The sequence below is a fragment of the Eufriesea mexicana genome, unplaced genomic scaffold, assembly GCF_001483705.2.
Source record: "Eufriesea mexicana isolate 0111107269 unplaced genomic scaffold, ASM148370v2 scaffold1653, whole genome shotgun sequence".
NCBI lineage: Eukaryota > Metazoa > Arthropoda > Insecta > Hymenoptera > Apidae > Eufriesea > Eufriesea mexicana.
The window spans coordinates 536790-563792 of NW_016909884.1; the positions used below are offsets into that span (position 1 = coordinate 536790).

A 27003-nucleotide genomic window follows, 5' to 3' on the forward strand; every position below is an offset into this window, starting at 1 on the left:
ACAAAAAGTTGCTGCAGCCATTAAACCATATCCATATAAAAGCCAGTGACCTATAATAACTATTGCATTTTTCGTATCTAATACACAACTCAACAATAATGCTTTTGTTGACTGAAAAAAAAAATAGAAATTAATGAAATCTTTATATATATAATATCCAGTGTTGTTTAAATATATTCAAATATAAATACTTAGTGGAGAACATTACCTGATTCAATTTTAATGAAAAATGTGCTGCATTAGATAGTATTGATAATATGATCGTTATGTATGGGAATGAATAATCTGCAAAAACAAAAGTTAGAAGAATATTGAGATTCTGTTAATACAAATTATTTCACTTACATATTAAACCACCACCAATTGCATGTAACAATGCTAAAATAGGGTAGAAATAAAGAGCAGCATAAATTGAAAATTTTCCTTTCTTTGGTAAAAATTTCTTGGCTATAATTGGCCTTATTAATAACATTATAGCTGTGCCTAAAGCATAAAAAATGAACACCATTGTGTACCTAAGAATTAAACAATTAGTTAATTTTTTGAATAAGAAGGAATCAAGTAACTTAATGATCATATACTTAAAAACTGACAAAGGATAAACAGCTTCTTGTGTACAATGTAAAGTTTCTTCATAATTTGGGCTAGGATTGTGCAACAGTGTGTACCAATCTGAAAGTTTTGTGGCTCTACATGATCTAACTGTAAAACTACCTATAGGATCAGTCAATTGTAAAGTAATCACAGATGCAGAAACAACCTCCAGTAAAGCAGACAAATGTAATGCAATCACTTTCTTGGGTATATTACGCTGCATAGATACCATATCAATACAAAACCAATGTAATACTAATGCTAATAGAGCCATAAATCCTAAGTAGAGCCAATCATAAAGCATTGGTTCATCATCACAAGGTACACATATTGAAGAAGTATTTGCTCTGAACCCTCGAGGACATGCACCACAGTCACTCCAATTGCCATCGGGCAATAGTTCTCTTCCACAATACAATCCAGGACATCGAGTAAATAAATTTAGAGCATTTGTCTTTGGTACAGAACACATGAAGAAATAGTTAACAAAACAGTATTTATAGATATTTTTGATGTTTATTCCTGTCTTTTAATTTTTAAATGTATCTTAAAAAACACTCCTGATCTTTAACAACATAGCATAAACATTTGAAGGTTAAATGACAAAAACAATGAATGATATTCCATATGGCGCAATCACATAATCTTGTAATTATTTATATTATTAAACCCAAAATATATTATTTTAAATAATAAACAGGTACACTATTATGGAAGCACTTTGTTTGCAAGATTTAATGAAGCATCTCTGACTAAATTTGTAAACTGTGATCAAGTATGTAACGTCATCTGACGGTTGAATGTTTTATAAATCAGTAACATCACATGTATATCTAATGGAAACTATACCAGTGGCCGCAGAGACTAAAAAGTAAAAAGTATGATTTTATAAATGTGTGAAACGAATAAAAACATACAATATGAAAAGTATGAAGTTATATATATACATTTTACAATATAAATACAAATTAATATATGATGTAAGAGATTAAAGGATCTTAAGAACGAATTTGAAAGCTTTTATCTTCCGTTATCTTCCTATCATATGAAACTACCAACTATGTGATGTACATATAACGGTATTAAGGCATGTTCATATTTGATTCAAACTATACTAAATTAACTACAAATAGCAATGAGGAAACGATGAAAAAGTATAGATAACGTATAATTTTCAACCAATAGTTTCAAATGATATAAATAGTATGATTGGTTAAACGCAAATTTAAATGTTCCTAGTGAAAAAGCAATGGTGCAATGGCAAAACGGTAAAGATTCGTAAAGTGGCGCGATCTAGGGCGTTCGCAAGTATTCGTGTTTGATCGGGAATCTCCGGCCGATGATTGTCGAGTGCACATTACTATTTTCAGGCACACAAGGCACCTCTTGACGGGTTTTCAATAAGTGAAGAAGGGCGACGGTGCAAGGATCCTTTTTTCTTTTTAATTTAAATTTTACGTGCGGTAGATGCCGAAATTGTAGTAGCTTGTGTGCGCGTAATAAAACGTACGATGTTGGAAGACGTCTCGGCAGGACTTAGTGCCTGACGGTCTGTCGGTCGTTCCGGCAAAAATGAAAGAAGCTCGTCGGTCCGAGCAGCTGATGGCGGCCGAGTGCTGTTCGAGCCTCAGTGTCCCCCATCGCAGCGTTTAAGTGAGTGTGTGCGTTTAGCTGCGCGAGCGGAGTGCGGCTACCGCGTGCGGAAGGAAGATAATTCTGTGGAAGATAGATTTTGCGCGGCGAAAGACCGCTTGTAGACGAACTACGAGCTATTTCGTAACGGTGCTTCTTTCGCGACTTGGTACCCGACACGCAGGCACGGTACGGTAAGCCTGCCAGCCGTTCACGGTCTCCGGCGCCGTGAATCAAATATTCGCTCGAACGGCAAAAACCGAAGAACCAAGCCATAGACCAAACCAGCAGTTGTGGTTTCATGTAACGCGTAATCCACATACGATCAAGAAAAGACACGGTGCCGCTTCTGTGTTGCACGGTGTAGGTGGGAGATTCGACGTACGACGGGGCGTGCGTTCGCGTGTGACAACGCCTAACAAGCGATCGCGCCCCTTTTTCGACCGATACAAAAACGAGCTGACAATTCTTCAACGAATTTTAATTGATCTGTGAACTTAATGGATCTCGTCGTTTGACAAACCTTGATTAACACCCTGCTGTCCTGATACGCGGAAAAACTCCTCGTGCTATGCACGCATTACTATCAATTTTCACCCCTCTCTGCTTCAGGAACGTCTGAACCAGTAGGTTATCGTGTTCAGGTACACCACGTGCGCTTGGTAATTGTGTAGTGTTGCTTTGTCCTTGTGTGCGTAGTGAGTTCATCTTCCTCGACGCGGAATGCGACCTCCCCGGGGTGGATGCAATCTTCTTTAGTCGCGTCCAACGCCGAAAAAGTGCAGCCGAGGCACGAAAGTGCCTCCAGCGTTCCACTTCCCTCCACCTCTCATAGTGCCTCTGCTAATCCCAACATGTCGTCTGCGACTTTTGTGGATCGGATAGATCCCTTTGCCAAGAGATCTCTCAAGAAAAAATCCAAGAAATCACAGGGTTCATCTCGTTATCGTAACTCTCAAGATGTTGAACTTCTGCAGTTACCGCAGCTCAAAGGTTAGTTGTGATCCTCTACTTTATTTACTTTCTTGTATGTTCTTTATATTTACATTTTCATAGTAATGTCACAAAGATAATAATGAGGTGGATAAATGGAAGTGCTATTAAAAGTACTTGCATTTTTCTGCTCCTTTCTTTGCCGTGGTTCAGGTTAGAAATATTTTTTATTGAATATTCAGTGTGTGTCGTGTATGAAAGGAAAGATACACGTATACTCATGTTCAAGCGAAACAGTAAAGCTACTATATTTTGAAACGGTTCAGAATGATTACGAATTTATTGTTTCATTTGAACATCTTTCACATTGTGGTTACCGCAAACTACAATATTATAGTATTTATATACAGATGGCGTTACATAATAACTCGAATATGTTCTGCCTATCTGAATATTAGTTTTCTGGTTATAGTCAAATAAATCTATTCTCAGTGGCATTAGGATATGAAAATGTAAACTACGTATTCTTTGAGCATACTATTTTATATCTTTAATATATATTATAATTTGAATATACTTTGTTTAACATAATTGCATTCACCATATAATTATTAGTAAAAAAGATCATACTCCACCTACTAAGGATCAAACATGTTTAAAGTTTTAAAATTGGCAATATATTCATTGTTTTAATATTGAGCAATCATAATATGCAGATGAAATGGAATTGTATTCTGGTGCTAAACAAAGTTATTAGATGATGTATCAATGACTTCAGCATACATATGCTTAAAATACATTCCATTTAAATCATTTCTTATATAATTCTCGCTTAGTTATATCATTAATCATTGCAAACTATTAGAATTCTTTATGATTGATATAAATTTTGTGAATACATTAAACTTAAGATGATGTAACAATAATATTTAATACCGAATGTTAGATGAGGTATTAAGTAACGTGAATTTGATATTGTATTCATAACTTATACACTAGATTGCTCGATATAAAGATAACGTGAAATTGCCGAAGCTAACCTCAAATATGTGGTGATAAGCACGTTTGTACCGAAAGTAATGTCCGATTTCTCGTTTCCTAAATAATTAATACATCTGACACACACGGTGCTAGCAATTTTAATTTATTGAGCATTTAGAAAGAGGTAGCATTTAATTCTATGAATACGTGTCTGATGTACTTCGTATTGACGTATGTTAGAAAATCGATGAGGAGCGGCAAAGCAGAGGTCAGTTCACGTTATTCGACCGATTTTCCTGTAGTATAAATTTCGTTTACCATCGATGATGGCAACACGAATGATAAATGAATTTTCTCTCTCGTGGTGATTTCTTGAAAAATTTCGTTCCGGATATTGATTTTATTCTGCATAGTAGATAAATATCATGATTCTGTACGAATTGAGAACTGGAATTTAGCTATATATTAACGCTTGCAAATTTCCATTGCACTACGTGCGTATCACATTACATCATATATGTATTTTTATTACCCGATGAGATCCTATTTCATCGATTTGTAAATCGTTTAAGAAAAATGCAACTTTAACCACAGAATCAAATTATCCGTGAATTCTGATTTCGTTTTTGTTAATTAGGCCGTTCCCCTGCCGTTTGTCCTTCGGATCGCTCTTACATAACCTGTACAAGCTTACTATCTTTTGTAGTTGAAAGTTGCACACGGAATGAATCGTTGATTTCCAAAAATTATCATTGTACGTTACATTTAAATAATAATTTCCATAAAACGGACCTGTGTATGCATTTGAATTAATCAAGCCACATACACACAACGCGGCTGTGTTTAATGTAAATCAGCCATTAGGAAATTCAACGTTATCATATTAAGTGTACTCGTAACACGAAGGCAATTACTTCTGAAGTATCAACGCTTGTTCTTGCGAAACGTGTCGATGTTAAACGACGTAACAACGGAATAGTGTTATTCAAAAATAATTTTTTTCCAAGAGCACGAAACACGCGTTGACAAGGTATGGAAGTGGGAGATACAAACCTTGACGGCTTTCCGATGTCAGAATGATCTTGATTCAACGACTCTACACTATTTTCGTAAGCTGCTTGAAAACAGTACGTAGTGACCCATAAACTCGTGGCATGTTCCGACGACGAGCGGTTATGCGAAATACAGGCATCCACCTTGCAGTAGGCAGTGTCGTTCACCTCTGCCAATAAAACGGCAGTAGTCCTTACAGTCTCTCTTTCTCTGTCGCTCCTTCACCAGCTCACTGTCTTCTCCGCTTCTCTCCTCTTTACACTTGTTACTATCTCTTTTACTTCTACGCTCGGTTTCTCGCTCCGTCTCTTTCTCGCGCGCAGCGTACATAACCTATATGCACGTGTTTTCCGCTCGCGTATTGCGTGTATACGTGCGTTTGCGTATCGACACACGCGATTCCACATGATTCACGAAACACTGACTTTCGGTTAAACGACAAGAGTGGATAAAAGAATAACATACAAAATGTGTGTACAAAATATGAAACCTAACCTAACCAATAATATGAAATAACTTCTATTCACTCCCAACGTATATTACTTCAAAATGGTTTTTTATTCATTCAAAGTTATACATGTCACCGCAGACATTGTCTGGTACGTGGTGAATCGTAATGCCTCGGCAGTGGGGTCGTAGCCGTAAGTAAGCCCGGTTTCATGCGGGATTTATGTACTGCATAGAGCCTGTGGCGTAAGACCAAAGCGGGCAAATGTGTTTGGGACCGGTTACGTTCTCGGGGGGAACTCCTGCCGGCGATTGCAGTACTCGAGAGGATTTTCAGAGGCAGCATCCTGCGGGGTATCGGCGTGTGCTGCAGACGCTCGTGAATGATGAAAAGTGCAACGAGCGGGGCTACCGACATCGATTATTTTTTCCTTCGTAGGCGTAACGTCGCGCGGACAGTTATTACGCGTACGCGATTCGCCGCGATACGGGCGTTGTTTTCTTCGGCGCTCGCGAAGATTCGCGTTCGGATAATAATACGAACGAGAATCGTTTGGCGCTCGGATAGATCCGGATAGATATAAGTTTCATTTCCACGGTGCAGCCAACCTACGAATAAGACTTATTTAGAAACACGTAGGTGTGCTGTCGGTGTCTGCCTACGAGTCCTCGTTGTTCGGCTCAAGTATTTTCAAGTTCTAATCGTTGGGGTAACGCGCAGCAAGAGGGAAACTTTTACTATGTTTCCGACCTGGGAATTCGGTTTAATTAATCCATTTTATCGAAAGATCGGCTAGTTTTAATTCCGGAATCTAAATCCCTGGATCAAAGCACATAACCTTCAAACGAGCTCCCTAGATAAAACGGATGTTTATTTAATTCCTTGTAATTACCCAGCTGCCATATAAATATTCTTTCTTATACCGGGAAGCACTTTTGCGAGACCTTTGATTCGATTCAAAGCAACTGGACGAGAGTTATTCGTTTATCGATTTATGTGTATCGCTTATTTGCAACGATAGTCGGCTCGTGCAGCAGCCGCGTCTTACTGTGGGCGTTCACGCGCGCCAACGGTAGTCCCTAGGAATAAGTCCCTAAAGGAACGAAGTTTTCGATCGAATTGGAGGACACCTCGATCGATGCCCGCGCGCAATGACATTCTGGAAACGCGTCGTAACGTGTTCAAATCACGTCACGCATTCGTTCATCGAAGTGTCGCGTTTTTGTCGTATCGACTGTTACGACATCAGCAGACGATCGCGGTAATCTTCTGCTGACAGATAAGAAGCCGCAGATTTATCGCTGCGCAGAAAACAAGCCGTTGCTTTTTGTAACAGATTCACACGCTTATCGTTTATCGTCCATTTCGATTTTTCTGCATTTCGCGTGGCTTTCTCGGCCGCAACGTGTCGACTTATCTAGAAACGATGTAGTCGATGGATTAATTTCCGCGACGAATAGCGGGCAATTTCTCAAAAGGAAATTAGTGGACGAGCAGTCAGTGGATGAAAAGGTGTACACGTAGAGAGAGAGAGAGAGAGAGAGAGAGAGAGAGAGAGAGAGAGAGAGAGAGAGAGAGAGCGAGAGCAGTTGCGAAATCTGTTTAAGCTCGATGACGCGGCTAGGGTATTACTCGTTATTAGGCCCTCTAGCAGACTAACCGGGGTTCCAGTGGCGAGTACACAGGCGAGTCACCTAGCGGATTCTCGCTGCGGCACGCGTGTGCCCTCGAGAGCGACGCTGGAGTCGCCAGCGGCCACCGTTTTTCCACTTATCGCGCACGAAATTGGACTAATTTCGTACACTTCCGGTTTCCTGGAGGGTTCTCACGGGTCTTGCGCCCCGTCCACCGCGTTCGGGTTCGACTCCTCGCGATTTCTTCCTTCGTCAAAATGAAATTCGATTTTTGGCCGAACCTTTAATCCTCGAAAGCTATTGCGACCGACGCTGTGCCGAACGATTATCGACGAGCTTTTGTAGCTTTTCGTTCCCGTCCTTTTAACGCGATTCGCCGCTCGGAGATTTGCAATAACACCGATCCACCTTGTTTCCGGCCGCGTTTCAAGGCCGCCCCGCTTTGTGCGGATGAAATAAAAATCGTCTGGTGATGCATTAACGTTATTACATTAAGCGGAGCCTGCTCTAACCCGACGAGCATCAAAGAGATAAAAGGGTTCGCGTTCGCGAAGGCAACGAGGCTAGTTCAACGATATTATAACGTGACGCGTTCTCCTGGAACGGTGCTCCGGGAACAAATATTTCTGTTCGTTTCTCAGAAAGCGTCTCGCATATTCGACGAACCTTCGTTGCGTCAATTTTGTCACGATGTAGAAATTCGCGCGATCTTACTCCAGCTTCCGCGTAATCGCTGTGCAAGTACGTCTTGTAATTCAACACTGGAATTATCGCGTAAGCTATGATGTATTTCCAGTTATAATAACTCATAAATTGTTGCATATTTATGAGATGTATTATTAAAATAAGTATGTGTAACTATAGGTGACCCTCGTATAATCTGATTCATAAATTGTGATATACCGAGGTCTCAGGTATAGATATACTTCTTAAAAATGGAGTATCTTATGGCAATTTTTGATTTTATTATTTTCCCATCTTGCAGTGTATATTTTATTACGAGCACGTGGCTAGGAGAAATAAACCTTTTCTTGTTTTCGAAAATAAATAGCGAAATTATTTTCTTCAAAGAATCAATTTTGGAACTCTAATTGTAATTCTACCTTTTCTTTGTGCGTGTCTGAGTCTTATATAATGCAATCAGCCTTATATATTTCTATCTCAACAAAAGTTAATACTAATTCTGTTAAAAGTAATTTGACATTTCAAGTAACTATAGAAACAAAAATTTTGAACGAGTTATCCTATCTATCTTATTAATTCTAGCATTAATTTCTCTTTTTTTAGCGAATATATATTCATTTACGAGTCGAGATATATTTTTCCAGAATTTCTGTGAATTGAATAGTAAACTAATTAATTACCCGTGAGCCAAATTTCAAAATACTAATCATCCATACCAGTTTTATCTTATGGCTCATTTCTAGACACTGGTATCCTATTTTCTTCATAACCTCAAAAAGCACGAATTCAAAAAAAAAAGGAAGAAAAATACACATAGATATCTGTATTGCATTCTTACTCATTTACATACGTTTATGCATGCATACACATATATAGATAATTACGAAAGTGATCTGCATTCATCTGCATTGTAATAAAAGAAAATTATTTTTCGAACTGTTAGAGTTTGTACCCTTGTTCGTACCCCTCTAAATTAATTCCTTTAATTTATAATTAAAACAATTCGTGTCATCCCACTGCCATATATATCAACAGTTGCATCTACACCTAACTATCTACACCTATAAAATAAACATATTTTCCACTTACGAGGTGCGCAATCCCAATTCTTCCGTTTCATTCGCATCGTTCGGAAAATCCTGCATCCTAAGAAGTTCACATGTCCCTCATTGTGAAACCACGACGAACGTTGAGTCCAGTTTTCAATACGAGACACGAATGCAGAAACAGTGGCGACTGGAGAGGGGTTTCCGAGATGTAGATACAGGTTGGGGGTATAGCACCAAGTTGATAGGCCTCCAGGATCGCACGTGGTTCGGTGTCCTCGAGCTGCCGATATGTGCCGGCCATCGGGCCGTAAACCCTGGTCCGCGATTCGCCTAATTGACGGCGCCATTGATCGCTACGGTCACTGTCAAGATCATCCGCGGTGCAGAAGGATGATAGTGCAGTTTTCCGGCCGATGAGAGTGGGCGAGCTTGCTTCGCTCCGCGCCGATCGTTAAGCCGCGTTTACACCGCAAACGTTGTCCGTTTACCCAGCGTCTTAGCGCGGATTTTATTTGCTCGTGTCTCCTCTCCATTTTCCTTTATTTTTTCCTCTGCTCTGTCTCGTAACAGTATGCTCGTATCGCACCCGTGGTCTATATAAACCCGCGTAAAAACGAGAGTCGGTGTAATTTTCTTTAATACGCGCAACTGGACGATGTGTTTCAGCGTTTAATCGCGTTAAACGTGATACTTCCTTCGTTTTTTTTTCGCCTCTGTTCTTATTTCTGCCGGGGGCATTAACGGGAAACGTTGCGGAAAAATTCAGCGAATGGTATTGTTCGCGAACGGAAAGGCATTCGCTATTGGTCGAGGGAAAAATGGAAGAAACGCGGCAAAGTCGTCAATGCGAAAATGCTGCGACGTGTACGGAACGCAAGGGACAATGAGATACCGCGGAACCTTCGAGATCAATTATATTCGCTGCTGCATACGCGATGGCCGCGAAGCGACGCTTAAATATTTATGGGCGTGTCTTGTGCAGGAAATTGAAAATAGGCACGTAATAAATACGGGTCCCTGTTTCTGAAATACAGCCACTCCGAGTTGCAGCATGAATTATACACCGGGCAACTTTTAAGGTCTCCTAGGAACAGGAATAAACGCGAAGCCGCTATATTTACAAGCCTCCTTTTTACATGTCAAACAGATGCGCAAGACCCGGTGTGCATCGAGATTCGGACGATACGGAGAGTATCGACGTAAACCAGTCCTGGAGGCCATTTCGAACACCTGTTATTCGATTAAGAGGCTGTTGTACCCCGAGCGTTCTCCAATTCCCATCCGTTTGTCCCCTTCTTCTTAATCTCCAATCATAAAACGCCGACATAAATTTCGCGCGATCCATTTCGAACTCGTTCCTGCACATCCGTGACTCGCTTACTGCGCATGCGTCATAGTTCGCGACTACGGGATTCCTGCGAGCCTCGAATATTTGGTCCAAATACTTGCTCCTCTGCTGTTTCATCGGTCAATTATCGATCGTTGATTATTGATCACGGTAAGAATTATTCAGAGGGTCATGTAAGGGTTTTCGTCAGAACATGCTATGATTATTCGATGATGGATACACCATGGAACAATCGAGTTTGAATTTTTAAGTAACTCAGGCGAGGGTTAATGGCGCTATGATCTAATTACGAGAAACATTTGAGAATTATTTAAGTTTCATCAGCCATATTCCAGTTCTACTCGTAATAAAATTATAAAAATTTGCAGAATTTCTAGAATTTTTAATTCTTCTTTATGGAGTTTAATATGAGAAACTCGCGACGAGTTGGTCTCGTTTTATATGGGATTAAGACTTGCTCCATTTGCTGAGTTTATGTAAGACTGTGTATATTCGTGACTTATAAGTGTTTTGGAATTTTTGTACGATTTTTGTGAAGTGACTTTTTACATGATGGATAGACAATAATTTGCAACATTTTGTAGATGATAGATTTTGGATGTAGATATAGTCAGCAATGTTGTTCAGTGTTTGTAAGTTTCCCGAGTTTGAATATGAGAGTAGGTAAAGTACATTAGGAAAATTGGGAAAATATGAATGAAGCATGTAAAGCAGTCTCTGCTGTAGATACAATCATTTTTGTAATATATAATGTTTCTTTTGTTTCTCACTGGTAATCTGTTTCACCTACCAAGACTGATCATCTGATTGGTCAAATGACCAATTATACTATGTTTAGTGTAACTTCGTGTACCATATATTATTCTTTAATTAAAATCCAAAATCATTAGATAGTGGCTTCTTTATTCCGTAACATCCTCTAGTTCAGTGGTTCTCAACATCTTTTTCTATACTATTCTGCGATCAAATCACATGTTTACCATCTTGTAGATAGAATAGTATCTATTCATCGTAGTATGCATCAACGTATGGATCACCAGTTGAGAACCACTAGTCTAGTTACATATGCACTTCAAAGTTCCTAGTCGTCGATAGTCATTTCAATACTCAAAACTGAGAGGATTATCTATGATCCCTGTTGTCCAAAGTGTGATCGATTAATTTCTAAAAATGATCTATTGGAACAGTATTTAATTTTGGTTAACCACTATACCTCTATTCCATTCACCATAAAATCGACTTTTTGGGGATTTTTTTCTAAGGAAACCATTATTTATATCGGCATATCGTTTCCGCTCTTAGATTTATTTATACTTAAAGAATATTTCCAATTTTTTTTTAACAAAATTATTGGAAATTGTGGAAATTATTATATAGCCTTATAGGTAAATCGTGTTTTCAAAAACGGGCTCGAATGGCTGACATGATTTCTGACTATCTGGTTATCTGAAACAAAAAATCTGAGAACCATCTTAATTAGTATAAATACAGCTACACCATGAACCACCAAAACAGCGGAATTTCGAAAATTAAAAAAATGGCAGCATTTTAAATTTTAATATCGATTTTCCTTATGCTCTTCGTCCTTTGGGTGGTAAACAAAAATAGAAAAAAATATCAGATTTTGAAATCCGTGGTGCATGTGATAAAGGAACATTCGGTGAAAATCACCCTGAAATTTCAAGTCGGTCGGTCAACTAAAACGCGAGATATCCCACCAGCCAGTTGGAAAAGTGCGGTTTCGAGAAAAACGCGTTTGAAGTTTTCGTTACCCATTGTACAATGACTGTACGCCGCACTTCAAAGATCCATAACTTCTCTAATTTTCCGAATTTCAACAAATCCTTTTACACGGACATTTTCGAGGGCGCATACTTTGAGAAAATGTAAAAAAAAGAATATCTATTTTTTTTAGCCGGATCACGAGAATACCCCGTTAAATATATTCTCGGTCGTACAAGTGCATTGGGAATGAAGCGTATGGCTCTATTAATCGACGAGTTAGATCCGCCATTGCAAAGGGTTAACCAAGATTCCTTGGAAAAATTCCCGGTTTTCGAAGCTGGAGCGTCGCCATGCTCGCGAGCATCGATCGATGGCCACGATACGCTGGCAGTCGGCAATCCGGCGCGATTTGCATCGAGTTTATGCGAGGCTACGTACGTGTCTCCAAGGCTCTCGCAATAATTATGTTAATAGTGTCGCCGCGTGCGCGTCTCTCCTCTTTTTTCCCCTCTCTTTTTCTCTCTCTATTTCTCTCTCTCTCTCTCTCTCTCTCTCTCCAACCCCTCTCCTGTCCGTCGTAAACAAACGGCGAGAGAATCTCGCGGAACGCGTATATCTGGCATTGACATTGACGGGACTCGTTAAAAGGGAGAAAACAGGCTGTCGCTAATAACGCGGTCGGCGGGGTGGGGGTATATCGCGCGAAAAGCGGCAAGTGCATCCACGAGGGGCATCGACTAACGCGTGAATAGAGAGGCGACGAATGGTGTCGCGGCGGTTAACGTTCTTTGCCATTCCGCTAATTGGGCTCGATTCGTTCGACATTCTACGCGCGTTTTTATACCAGCAACAAAGTTCGTTGTGTGTCAGGTATTTCGGTATAGCGCTTCAACTCCGTCGCCACGATTAACGCCTATTCATTATCTCGTCGCAACTATCGAAATAACAGGTTCGTCGAGAGAAAGAGGAACTAAGAAGAGAGAAGAGAGAAAGAACGTGTTTGTTCGTCCTTCTTTTCCCGCGTGACCGAGGAAAAAGGGAAAAGCCGTTTGCGCGAATAGGGGTCATTGGACAAATCTTATCGAAAGCGACGGGATTGCGTCTGTTTCGGAGTCACCGAGGGAATGTAGAGTAACGGAGGACAATCGCTCGTTGTTTATCTCGAGTGTTTACTGAGCTCTGGGATTCGAAGATGGTGGGAATCGTGCATGGCGGATCGATGCAATGGTGTTTTTCGACGTGAGATACGAATAAGGCGACTGTGCTTGTATTGCTTTCGTTGAAAAGTAGCAAAAGTACGGTCGCTCTTTGTTTACTTTGAGAATCAGCGAGACCGAGATGGCGCTGCGGTAGTACCTAGATAAGGTACCAATTGCACGTCGTGGTTCGGAGCAATGGTACATTTTAACACGGAGTTTGTATTGCATGATCGCGTTGTTATGTCAATATTTAAGCATCGATAGTACTAAGAACACTCTGTGCTTAGAATCCGAACGTATTTACCGCTAATTGCACGTCACGGTTCGATGCGGTAATGGTACTTTTTGACACAAAGTCTGAATAGGGTGTCGTTATTTAAATATTTAAGCGTCGATGGTACTAAGAATTTCCCGCGCTTGGAATCCGAACGTATACACCGCTAATTGCACGTCACGGTTCGATATGATAATGCTACTTTTTGCCAGAGAAATTTTATCGCGTAATTGTATCGTTATTTAAGTATTTAAATATTGATGATTTTAACAATTTGCTATAGGTACAACTCAAATGCATTGCTAATTGCATATTGCGACCTCGTAATTGTAATGATACCTTTGGACTCAAAATTAAAAAGACACGATCACGGCACTTGCCATTTTTAGGTAACACTTCTCTAAAGATTTCTATTATTTAAATAACTAAATATCAATATTACTAATGATCCACTGTGACAGTCGACGCATAGTCAACTACAATAGTACTTCTTGACATAATAGTTTCAGAACGTGATCACGTGACTTGCAACTTTTTGATAATATTTTTCCAACAACTCCTACAAAAATAATTAAACATCAACAATACTGAAGGCCCGTTTTCACAATTTTCACATGGATCGTCAACTAAGAATCACGTTTGCAACAACTCCTACCAAAATAATTAAATGTCAGTAATACTAAAGACCCGTTTTCACAATTTTCACACGCATCGTCGACTAAAATTCGCGACACCGTACAATGGCAATTCTCGACATGAAAACACGCACGAATAAAATTAGTTCGATAATTCCTACTCGTTAGTATTCCCGCAGTAATAAATTGCACCCCGAAGGTAATTCGCGAAATAAAATGCTAAATGCGTGTTCGCGCTGCGTGCCGTTGAAACGGTTAAAGAACCAGTTGATTAGTATGAATTCAGAGTGACCAATTCGTGTAGATTACGAGAATCAGGGGAAGTCGTGGGATTAATTCCTTCCCTGAGCGGATCGACGTGGTTCGTTCGCTTCTCGGCCTTCCTCGCGTGACGATAACCACTCTTTATCGTTCCTATTCATAAGTTTCCGTACACAAACGCTTTTCCTCCTCGTTACTCGGCGGGACGGCAATCTCCGTTCGATTGATATTATTAACGCATCGGAGAAACGAGACACGGAGTGAACGCGGTGAACGCGAGAGACTGAAAATTAAAGGAAAAACGAACTCGTGACCCGCGTATCTGTATTTATAGTTAGGAAAACAAACATAATCTCCGGATGATTCACGAAGATTCGCCGCGCCATCGTTCCCGTTCCTGCAGACTTACGCTTTCGGTGCGCGTTTTCATTCTCGTCGGTCGACCAACCGAAAGCTCCGTTTCCAACGATATCCATCGATAGATAACTTCGCTGAAAGTCACACCGAGTACGATCCGAATTTGCGTTAGAAATTTACGAAGAGAAACAGAGATGTTTAATGGGAAACCTGGGGTAGTCCACGCGAGATACACCGGGTGTCCAATTTCAATCGACGAATGCTAATTACTCGTAAATTATTCACCAAATATTTTCGAAATATTTCGGATAGAAATGGCTCCTGTAATGTTAATCTTTTCTTGCAAATGGCGCCATTTCTTGTGATCAATGGCGCATTAAAGAGTGTATGTTTTTGTTTAAAAAATTGAGATTCACCTGTATATGACTTATAAGCATCCACTTACAGGGAGAACAATTACGCCATTTTATTAGGTTAATTAAACCATTCGTTTCTTATCTGAAACAATCTTCCATTTGGCGAATAGTTTACGAGTAATTCGCATTTACCGATTAAAATTAAACACCCTGTATACATTGCACTCGTAGTTAGTCGAGACGAAAGTACAAGTGCTACGAAAAAATAAGATGAGATATTTAAGAAAAGATCAGACCCTAGAGAATCAATCTCGAGAGTTACCTTTGTCGGGTTCGCGAGAGGTTAGAATTTCTTCCATTTTACTGCTTGGTATTTGGTACCCCTGCAGCGGAAAACCCGAAAATTTGTCAATCGGAGCCGTTAATGCGATAATTATAGGCTGTAAACGGGTTGTCCGAAAACTAGCGTGGAGTCAGTGACACGAGAAATGCCGATGTTACGTGGAGGCATGGATAAACGTGTAGTAGACGATGGTGGAGTGTCGTGATCGATAGAAGCATTCCGCGGCGCTTGGACGTGCATAAGTATCGCTGTTCAGAGGAAGCGGAAAGAAAGTCGTAGGTGAAAGAGAAACGGTCAGTACGGTGACCTGTGAGTCATTGTCGAGGTCAAGCCGATATCCAACAGTTGTTGGTGGAGCTGGAGTGCAACTGCAACTGCAAGCTCGTCGACCTAACTAGGGGTAGGCAGAATCCGCGTGCACGTCTATGCGCAATCGTCAGCGGAATCTCGCGTCAGGGGACAGGGTGAGAGCCGTGCCACGACGTAGAACTCGATTTAACCCCCAAGTGGTTGGAACGGCTCGAAACCGCCTCTACTCTACCTTCAATTTTTGCCCTTCGCTTCGTTCACGAGTGTTTGTCTCGTGCAACGATGGCCTGGGGATCATCAACAAGTTGAATCCCCTGTTTATGCTCGCCGTTCCGCGATTGGTTTTATTTATCGTTTATCGAATTATCGCCATCTTGTCAATTGCGTAACGGGCACACACATCCCCCTCCACTTTGGAAAATCGGGGATTAAGTGTTTTGTTTGGTACACGGAATTATCGCCGACTCGCTGCGATTGCCTTGGATTTTATATTTCCACGCTTTTGTTCCGCGAGTTAACGATAGGGGATAACGTGCACCACGAATGGACACTAGTGGCTCAACGGTTTTGGTGCTAACGGTGACTATAGTCACTTGGCGTTTGGCACTTGTGACGCACTAACGGTGATTATAGTCATCCAAAGTATGACGCTCGCGGTTCACCAACGCCGATTATAATCATCCAAAGTCTGGCGCTTGCGGTGTACCAACGGTGATTATAGTCACGCGATATCTGACATTTGAGATTTATAGTCACGCGATACTTGACGCTTGCGACCTACAGTCACTTTGTGTTAGAATTCGCGGTGCACGAGAGGTGACTATAGTCACCCTATATTTTACGCTTGTAATGGACTAATGGCAAATATAGTCATCCAAAATGTGATGCTCGCGGTGTGCTAGCGGTAATTATAGTCACGCGATATCTGGTGTTTGCGATCTATAGTCACGCGATATCTGGCGTTTGCGATCTATAGTCACGCGATACCTCATGTTTGCGACCTATTGTCAATTAATATTTGCACTCGCGGTGTATCAATGATGACTATAATCCTCCAGTATTTAACCCTCGCAGTATACTAATAGCAAATATAGTCACTCAAAATCTGACGCTCATGGTGCACTAACCGTGATTACAGTCACACAATATCTGACGTTTTCAATTTATAGTCAACTAGATGAGATGTTGGCACTCGCGATGTACCAATCGTGACTGTAGTCACGTAATATGTAACGCTTGCGATGTATTAATAGCGAATGTAGTCATCCAAAGTCTGACGTTCGCGGTGTATTAACAGTGATTGTAATCACGCGACATCTGACGTTCGCGATGTACCAAAATGGCGACTATAGTCAATCAACGCTGGACGCTAGTTGCGCATTGACAGTGACTATAATCAATCAACGCCTGACACTCGCTGTATACCGACAGTCACTATAGTCATCAAACGCTCAACGCTCGCGGTGTACATAGGACGACTATAATCGCCCGATATCTGGTACTCCCTGCATACTAACAGTGATTATAGTCTTCTAAACTCGGACGTCTGCGATAACGACCCGACTATAAGCACCCAGTATCCGACAAATACGATGTACTAACGGTGACTATAATCATTCAACGTCCGACACTCTACTGACACCGATTTTAGTCACTAGTTGAAATTCCCCATTGATCCACAACCGTGATAAAGCAAAGTACACCAGCGTTGGGATTCCCCTATATCACTAACGCATTCTCAAAGCGAGATCACCGCACGGAAATGGCCGAATCGAAATCGATAGAGGGGAAAAAGAAAAGCGATTCAGCGTCTGTTCGCTGATTACATCGAACAAAGGCGCGACGTGGGCGCTAATTATGCTCCTCGCGCGATTAACGGCACGCGTGATTCATGGCGGAAAGCCATCGAGCATCCTCGAGTATCCTCCATTACTAATCACCCGATGAACGCGCTTTCCTTTTCCCGATCGAGTTAACGTTGAACACGCGCGACCGGTCGCGAAACCGAGAAATAAATCGCGGTTCCCGTTCGATTTATCGATCCTTTGTCTATGCGAGGATTAAACACGGCTTCATCCGCGCCGATGAACCGGTCTGCATCTGAAACCGTATTAAAACGAGCGGAATAATAGACGTAGATCGGCCAGATAGATCGCGGCGGCGGTTTACGAGTATGCACAACCGATTTACGTTTCTCGGCCTCGTAAATTCCGTCCTCCGGATAGAGGGCGCCGCGTAGCTAGCGGCAAGGTGCTTCTAGACGTGTCCTTGCGCGAGACTAGCCTAGCTCAGCGGTCCAACACGGGCCCGGACTCGCTTTTCGGTCATGTGAAACACGATTAAACCGAGTTTTACATCGGGAAAGTTGGCAGGGGATTTAGTTGGTATTAGAGCGGCTACAAGAGGATGACCAAAGCGGTGTCACCTGCGAGCGTAGATATGGCGATGGTGAGTAATTGGAACACGAAACGAGTTCATTGAATACATTACAGGGACTCACGATTGTCTCTCGAGCAGTCGACATCGTTGTAGACGTTGTCAAATGCGGCGACTGTTTCCAAGATGTTTGTCAGCCGCTGACGTTGATTGAAACCGATCCAACTGGATGACGGTGCTCGACATTTTTACCGTTTCTTGCTTTATTCTTCCTCGCGTTATCGGCCTAATTAAAAACGCGTACACTCGTCTCTCGCGCGTAACTCGCTTCTCGATCCTCCTCGTGAAATCGAGCCGTACGTACACATCCGATGGTCCGCTCCTTCCGTAATCACGGCCCATTGTAGCGACCTCCGTGTTGGAAGCAGTCCATCTGTGAAACACTATTCACAGAGAGGATCGAGACCTTTTTCCTTAATCAAAGATTGGATTCCGTCCAAGCCTATTGGCCGAGCAACACGCCCGGCTTGGAAAGAGCCGGTGGAACCAGCCACGGGGTCAAGGATCCCTTTCTTTCCGCGATGATCGTAGAAATGCAGTGGATAAAAATGAAGATCTCGCCTGTGATGTTTAATGATCCAATTACGAAATCGAGATCCCAACGGATTCCGATTTCAGCAGCGATTTGAAATACTTTCGCAACGAGGATCGTCCAAGACGAATATCTCGATACACCGATATCGGTGAGCAGAGAGTAGCCAGAATGGTTAAAATTTTCGTCGATATCCCGTTAACAGCGACTGTCGCGAATCTAGGCGGAATCTCGAGGGGCGATAAGGCGTCAATAACAAGTCATCGGTTGCTTTATTATCTCGATGGAAGAATCGAAAACCTTTGGCAGGAAATAAGCCATCTTAGCCAGTGAGATAAGAGCTTGATACCCGGTGATTACGCGATAGCATCGTAAATTCAATTACCACGGTTAACCGTTATCTAGCTGGCATCTACGTTTGTCTCGAAGGATATCCGACGAGGAAATTTTAATTAGCGGTATCGGTGTCGCGTTCCATGGTAAATCGGTTAAATCGCTCGGAGTGTCTGGTCGAAATGTTTCGACGCTCGCTAATTAGCCTCATAGTACCTTCATCTGGTCTCTCAGCGAACGTTGCACCGTTCGTGTGCAACGTGTCGGCGAGGTGAATGGCTGTGGCATGGAACCACGAATTACCACGTTCTCGACCTGATAACACGTCTGAGGGGAAATCCGTCCGATTCCCTGCTCATTGCCCATCGTATCGTCGGATTTGCCCGGTTTCGTAACGTTTCGTCATCCTCGAAGGATTACGTCGCGGAGAAAGAGAGCAACGTTTGAACGGTGGTGACGCCTGTTACGAAAGCTGGAGGGACTTGCTTTCATTGGGGAAGTCCCCTACGGCTCGGCTGGATCGAAGCCGAGGACGTTACACCTTTACGATTATGCGGCGAATGCGATTAATCGCGGTTGACCGTTCTTCGAAGAATAACATCACCGGGGGTACAGAAATACGCGGATATATAAAAATGATCACCTTGATTCGATATTATTACCTCTACACAGGTGCACGAGAGCAGAGGTGGATGAAAGTTGGCTGAAAGTAAGTCTCTCGAGTAAAAATACGCGACACAGCGGAAACGCTGATCGATCTCGTAATTTCTCCCGTAATTTCTCTCTCCGTGCACGGGGAGTGACATCGGCCGATGAAGTTTCGTTCGCCGTAAATCCGCGTGTCAGCCGAAAGCGTCTTCTACCCGCCGCGTTTCACCGTAGAATCAACATGGTAATTCCGAGTGGCGGGGTAAAACGGGTCGCACGGGCGGTTGCCACCCTTAATCGGGCAGGAATTCCGACGAAACTCGATGCAGCGATCGCCTGCATCGATCTCGTTCGAAAAATAAATCCGATCCCCGCTGCTAATTAAACCGGAGGACTTGGCGAAAGAAATTAACGCGTAGGTGTACCTAACCTAAATCTAACCTCGAAAACATTTAAGAGCTCGTTAGCGAGCGACACGGCCGTCGACGTTCCTTCGTTATGATATCATCGCAACGGCAAACAATTATCGGGAGTGGATTGCAGCCGTTATTGACTCTGAATGGGATCGTTCGATTGTCACAACGACAAATTACGCGTCGCGTTTACGCTACCGCCGACGATGGTTAATTGTCCTAGAGGAGGAGCGGGTGAAAAGGAGCAAAGGTTGGAGAGAGAGAGAGAACGGTTGATAGAGGAGAATCTTAATAGAGTCATCCACGGTCTCGTTGCGCGCCACGTTCCACGGTCCCGTTTCCTCGGAGTCGTCGTGGTCGCGTGGCCAGGCCTCGTTAATTCTCGCCCGTTAACTTTGTCGTTGCTTTCCTAATTAAAGAAGGTCAGGGATTCCCTCCGCGTCGCGGCGATCTTCGAGAAAAAGGGAGCGCAGACGTCGGGGGTGGCTCGTTGAAAGCGTCGACTGTGTGTTTTGACGCGTCGCCCCTTTCATCCGTGTTGTCTGCCGCTGCTGCTTCAGCTTTCCCGAGATAACCGCGGGCTTTTCAAAGTTTATCCTTTATGAAAATTGATCTCGCTCTTCTAGTGTTTCGCTGTATTTCGCTGTGTCTCGGCTGCGTTCCACCGTTTCTCCCCGATTTTCCCTCAAAGTCTAGACGCTTTGCTTAGACGGCTCGCGGACGAGTCGAGAACCCTGAATCTAATAGGCTGAGGTATCGAAGATGAACGTAATAGGATATGTCAACGCGTATTTACTGTCCAGGTGTCTTAATCGATATATAAACCGTATGATATCGAGAAACAGGCTAACGAACTCGAATATTCGCCAATCAACTCACTATTTAGCGATGGAAACAACCTCTCCAGGGGAAACTATGATTGAGGTTCAGATCATAACAGACACTCTGTGCCAACTGATTCACGCTTAACTCCGGTGCTTTACGATTTTTTAGAAGCTACTCGAGTGACTTATGATCCTTAGGATAATCATCCGCAGTATGACGAATAGAAGTTGGAGTCGAATGTCTCAAGATTCGAAATTCTAATTCAAAGCTCGACACATTCTATACAGTCTGTAGCCCCCCCTCCACACGGGGGTTATATAATGTCCTATTCTGTAGTTCCTACGTTCTGCCGGTTGTTATCCCGATGACCGTCTTGCTAGGATAGGTAGCAGATAGAAAGACGCAAGGAAGGGATGCATTTCGCCCTGGGTCTGCTAAGTGGACTCGTCAGATAGACTACCTAGCAGACCCTATTTTAGACTCAGATGAATACTTAGCTAATATAGGAATCTGTATTTACGAAAATCAAGGACTAACCCAGAACTTGCGAAAAATCTCGAACCTCCGTTTGCCACCTAGCGGCGAGGGCGTGAACTTCGTCGTTACAAGTGAAATAGTCGAATAAAATTGTAAGGGACTCGTTTTACACGTGGAAAAGACTAGAACAAGATAGAACATCCACGTGGGACCATAAAGGGTTAATATCACCGATCAGAGCTCTAGCTGGGTCGTCGAAACGCGTGGAAATTGGGCACCTGGCCCCCGATCGTTCGCCAAATGACGGACCTGAAGAGTGAATAGGAAAAATTGCCTGCCGACCTCGGCTGCGATACGTGGAGGTCACGTTTCGCGGAAACGAGACAGTTAACTATGCCGAGGCAATAAAGTGGCCGGCAAAGCGAGATACTGGCGGGGGGTCGAATCGCGGAATCGATCGAGAGGAGCATGTGGCGTACCGAGCCAGGGCACCGGTGACATCATCGGAACGTCGACCTTCCTGCGCGATCTCAGATACGGTCTCGCGTTACGTCGTCTCGTTCTGCTAATGAGAATTACGTAACGGCACGCATGGAGTCCGGCAGGCGCATTCTCGCGTACTGGAATCACTTTCCGAAGCGGTTCTCTACGTGACGGAGGATCGGGTTCCCTTCGATCGACAGGGATGGAGAGACTTGGCGCGACGACCGTGAATCCTCCTCGTCTCGGCACCGGAAGTATAATGCTGCTCCAAGTTCAGAACTCGCGTAATCACTCGTCCCATCTCTTACGGTATCCTCTTCGACGTATCGACGTTTAACCCTCTGCACTCGTGGCCTTTTCGCTGCGGGCACGCCGCAACTCCCAGCCTCCCCGTTGCAAAGTTGATGGCAATTTTTATTACACTGCGTAGCGTAATAAAAGATCGGGTATAAATACAGATCGATTTTGTCGTTGCTTTATCATCAACCTCGTATTCATCGCTTGATCATCGCGATACGCTCAAGGGGGTACCCTTCAGTCGCCATTTGATAAAATTTCGAAGATCGAGATTAATTAATACGTCAAATTTAAGATAACCTGTTAATTGCAATACAATTTCTTATTTACCATTCAAGAAAATATCGCCAGCCTTGTAGCAAATCTTTCAACTCCTACTCTACCGATTTTAGCCGAAAAATCGAGGACTGCAGAGGGTTAATAATTGCCAATGTTAATTTATATTTTTATATTTTCTTAACCCTTTCGCTACGACAAGTCTTGCCACGGAGTCCCTCCCGTAGAAGGAAACGACGTGTTAAAAATGAAAACGTTATTTTTGACGCCAGTCTTTTAAAGAAAAAAAGAAAAGGAAAAACTGACCATCGCAATAGAGCTTGTAATTCTTTGCGAAGAGAGCTTAGAAGAACGGTAGCACTTGTCTTAATTCTTTACTCAATTTTTGTGCCAGGTGACTATAGTCACCCATAGTAGCGAAAGGATTAATCCATCTACGTTGATATATTTATATTTCGGGTGAAATTAGAAGACGAGCAGTTATGTTTTAGATAGAGAGATTAGGAAGAGTCGAATGAAACGAAATGTCGAGCCAGACTCGACATAAGACCCCGAAGGATTAACCCTTAGAGAGCCGGAAAGCCAATATATTGGCTCTATTCGTATTAAGAGATTCGTCTATGAAATGCCTCACATATGAACATATTGATTTTTAGATCAGAGACACCGATTATGTTTCGTTATTTACCGGCCTTCCAAGGATTAACCCTCTCGAAGTGGGATCTCCATTACTGGGCAAAATTCCAGAAATCTGTAGTCAATATTAATTTAACCCCTTGCCTTGCCATTTATAATCCAATAACGCGTGTCATAGTCAGCAACACCGTCAGACATCAGTGGAGAATAACACGTAACTGAGACAGGAAAATCATAAGCCATGCTGTTCGCGTTGGGTCCTACCTATAACCACGCCTCTCTCTCGTGGCACTCGTGTTTGGCTCTACTCCCTTACCACGAGTCTCGCACGATATTCTAAACAAAGGGTTATTAAAGCTAACCTTACGAAATATCGAATCAAAAATCACCGTTCCATACCTCTATCTACGCAGAATTTCGTGAGACAAAGGATGAAAAGGATCTTAAGGCGTAAAGGGTTAAGTTTACAGCTGCAGTATCGAATTCCCGTATATTCGTGGAGTGACCTATAGAGAAAGGAAGGAAGGGGCAGATGGTAGAACGTGTAAGACTTATGTATATAAATTGATCAGCGGATGATGGGAGAAAAATGGGATACAAAGATGCCGGAAAGATGGTAGAAAGTGGAGGGAGGGGGAATGGAACCAGGCGGAGATCCACCGATATACGCGTTCGGTGGAAGAAGACGCGGAAAATGGGGGTTGGGGGTGAAATGGATGGAGAGGGCGCGGGTGAAAGCAAAGGGAGAGAAAGAGAAAGAGCCGGGCCAACCGACGAACCCCCAGAGAAGCGACGGCGGTGGGAGTATTGATCCGGAATGCCGGCGACCGGCTACCTCGAATGCTCTCCTTTGCCTTCTCTACCACCCTCTCTCCCTCTCTCTCATTCGCTCTTCCTTCCTTCCTTCCTACCATGCACACGTACACCCTAACCTCTCTTTCCATCCTTTTTGTCCTTCTTACCCCGGTCTTCTTCGTTCGTCCCGAGCGTTCGCGCGCAGCCCCACCCCCGCCCTGAAACCCTAACTAAACCACGAATTACTCGTTTGCCCCCTGCTTCGTCCTCGATTTCAGACCTACGATCATCCGTCCTCTGGTTTCACGCCGCCCCTTTGCCCTCGCTGCTGTCCTCTTCCATTCTTCGGGAATATTAAAACCACGCCGCCGAGATTGCCTTCTGTTCCTCGCGCACCTTCCTCTCGATCGTCGCTGCTCGCGACACTTTGCTTTCCCCTGACATCCGATCCTTGAACGTTTGTTCGTTTCTTCGCTTTGTTCCGTCCCTCCATGCTAGCCTCCTCGATACACGGAAGTCTCTGCGCTCTGTCGCCCCTCCAGGGTGCTTCCGGAAACCTCTGAGAAGAGTCACAAACACCCTGCTGCCATTTTCCTCCAAGATACAGTCTGTAGTTTACAGTAAATCGCGATTTATCGCTTCGTGACTTCCTTTGTTTTTGTTGCCTCCATCCACTTCCTGGTGTAGTCTCTTAGATAGTCTCTTGGAAGTCTTAGGCAGGTGTGCCTCGTGGTGGTCATGGGTTAGGTCTTCCTGTGAAATATAACCCGTGGTTTGGCTAACTTTGATTTCGCTTCTGTTCGTCATTTTGTTACATACCTTCCTGATACACGCAAGTCTCCATGATGGTTCCGGGAAAGTCTAGGAAACGCCGGAGACCCTATGCTACCATTTTCCTGCACGATGCACCTTGTGATTTAGTACCTCGCGTTTTACCGGTTAGTGGTGTTATTTATTTTTATCTGCCAGTTTGTTCCACTCCTCTGTAATAATCTCTTCGATACACGGGAGTGCTGCGCTCCCTGAAGCTTCCGGAACGGTCTAGGAAGCGCGTGAGACGTGCCGCTGCCATTTTCCTGTAAAATACAACCCTCGAGTTAAATAACTCGCGATTCTGGGACCACGTTCCCGTGTGCCTCTTCCGGTAATCTAATCGTTTCAATGAATTAGCTGGAAGAAATAGTTTAAACGTACCTTCGTGAAAGTTCCGGTGGCTGGTGCGTTTAAGCGAGAAGTATGGAATGGTCCTTGAACAAACCCCTGTAATCCAAGGTAATCGTTTAATCCGCTTTAATCCCAGTCGCGTAAATTCAGCCGCATTTCAAAACATTCGCAGTCGGGTTCGTGGCGTCATCGAGTAGATGATGATTGTCGTTGGAGGAAGAGAAGGAATATCGAGCAACCGTCTTCGGTATTCCGTTCCTCCGCGTCTCTTTTGTTCCGTGACCTACGATCGTTTTTGTCTCTGTAGCTCGTGAACTTTGAGCAAGCCGCAGTGAAGTTTAGGTAGAGGAAAAACTGGCTGTACGTGACGCGATTTCGGGAACACTTCGATCCCGTTCCTCCGGTTTTTCTTGCTCGCGAGGTATTTCAAACGACGGCTCACTCGACGTTGAGTCGACGTAGCGGATCCTAATCGATGCAGTCGATGTAATGGATATCGATCGTTCGACTTAAGGATTATTCTAGGTTTGCTGTTGTCTAAGTTCCTAATTTCAGTACAATTTTTTCTTTTTCTCTTTTTAAGAAGAGATAGGAAGGAAAGCATGGCCAGGTCATTCCAATGCTCGTCCCGAGGCCCTCCCGCTGCATCAAAGAATCGTGCGGTGGGCGAATAGTCGTAAAAGCAACGTTCATGTTGCAAGGCCACGAACGTTATACGTACCACGGTCGGCAAGACTACGTGAAAGTACATCGTGTTATGAATGAAATTATAAATACGTGCATGCAAGATGATCGTCCGCGTAATTCGGCGACCACGCGTAATTCTAACTTTGGGATCTTCTTGTTTCCGTCATTTCCATCATTTCCGTTTTCATACTTGCATATTTCGATGATACCAATTTTGTTGCGAATAAATATTATCGATCGAAGCATAGAAATCTCATCTGTAAATAAAGAATGTCATTTTTGATAGAAACGATGTTTGTAATTCGCGGTATTAAGATGGCGGCCCGGAAACGTAATGGTGTCGAATATCATCTTCACTTTCATACTTAAAACCTTCGATGTTATCAATTTTGTTACGAATAAGTATTACGGTTGGAGCACAGAAATCTCATCTGCAAATAAAAAGAAACGACATTTGTAATTCGCGGTATAAAGATGGCGGTCTAAGATCGTAATGGAACCGACCATCATCTTCATTTTCATACTTAAAACTTTCGATATTACCAATTTGATTACGAATAAATGTTACGATCCGAGCATAGAAGCCTCGTCCCCGAGCAAAGGATGTAATTTAAAAACAAAAAGATCGGTACGAAGATGGCGGTCCAGGAACGTGATGGCGCTGGACGTTTCCGTTCGATCTGGCCCGAGCACGCGGCCCGTGACCCTGGTTTGCGTGATGCAAACCCGATCTCTGCTAATAACGGATAATAAGATCGCACTTCCGACATGCGACGCACCGCGCCGCGTGCCGCAGTCAACGTGGCGCTGGCGAAATCCTAATTATGTTTTGGACGAGTCGCAAACCGCTGATTCCGGGCACGTTGTCAATTCTCGAAGAGACACGGGTGTCGTCATTCGTGGATGACGCTCGATCTTGTCGATTTCCTTCCTCCTTATTCTCTTTCTAGCGCGTGCTGTCTTTTGGCAGGTACCAGTGTCCGCCTCTCCTTCCTATTATATCTTAAGCGTGTGGCTTTCGCGTGCTGGCGCGACGCGCCTATGTGCGTAGAACGGAAGGGGTAGACGGAGAAGGGGAATCGCATAATTCGATAAATCCATTGAGGCCACGATGCAGAAAGCAAAGTTACTTGGGCCGACGACGACGGTCCATGCCACGGGGATAATTATTATGTGCGGACGACGC

The 27003-nt window shown here is 43.2% G+C and overlaps 2 protein-coding genes across 2 annotated transcripts in view; one reads left to right on the plus strand and one right to left on the minus strand.

Moving 5' to 3' along the window:
- LOC108548792 (JNK1/MAPK8-associated membrane protein) overlaps nucleotides 1-1066 on the minus strand; it is a 1285-nt gene extending 219 nt beyond the window's left edge. The window contains exons 1-4 of the mRNA XM_017901914.1: nucleotides 594-1066; nucleotides 346-515; nucleotides 209-285; nucleotides 3-111 (exon numbers count right to left, since the gene is read on the minus strand). Of these exons, the coding sequence (XP_017757403.1) occupies nucleotides 3-111; nucleotides 209-285; nucleotides 346-515; nucleotides 594-1066 (829 nt within the window). The remainder of the gene's footprint in view (nucleotides 1-2; nucleotides 112-208; nucleotides 286-345; nucleotides 516-593) is intronic.
- A 922-nt stretch (nucleotides 1067-1988) lies between these two features.
- Nucleotides 1989-27003, plus strand: part of wdb (serine/threonine-protein phosphatase regulatory subunit widerborst) — a 33116-nt gene continuing 8101 nt past the window's right edge. The window contains exons 1-2 of the mRNA XM_017901940.1: nucleotides 1989-2852; nucleotides 2926-3219. Coding sequence (XP_017757429.1) covers nucleotide 2852; nucleotides 2926-3219 — 295 coding nt within the window. The 5' untranslated portion in view covers nucleotides 1989-2851. The remainder of the gene's footprint in view (nucleotides 2853-2925; nucleotides 3220-27003) is intronic.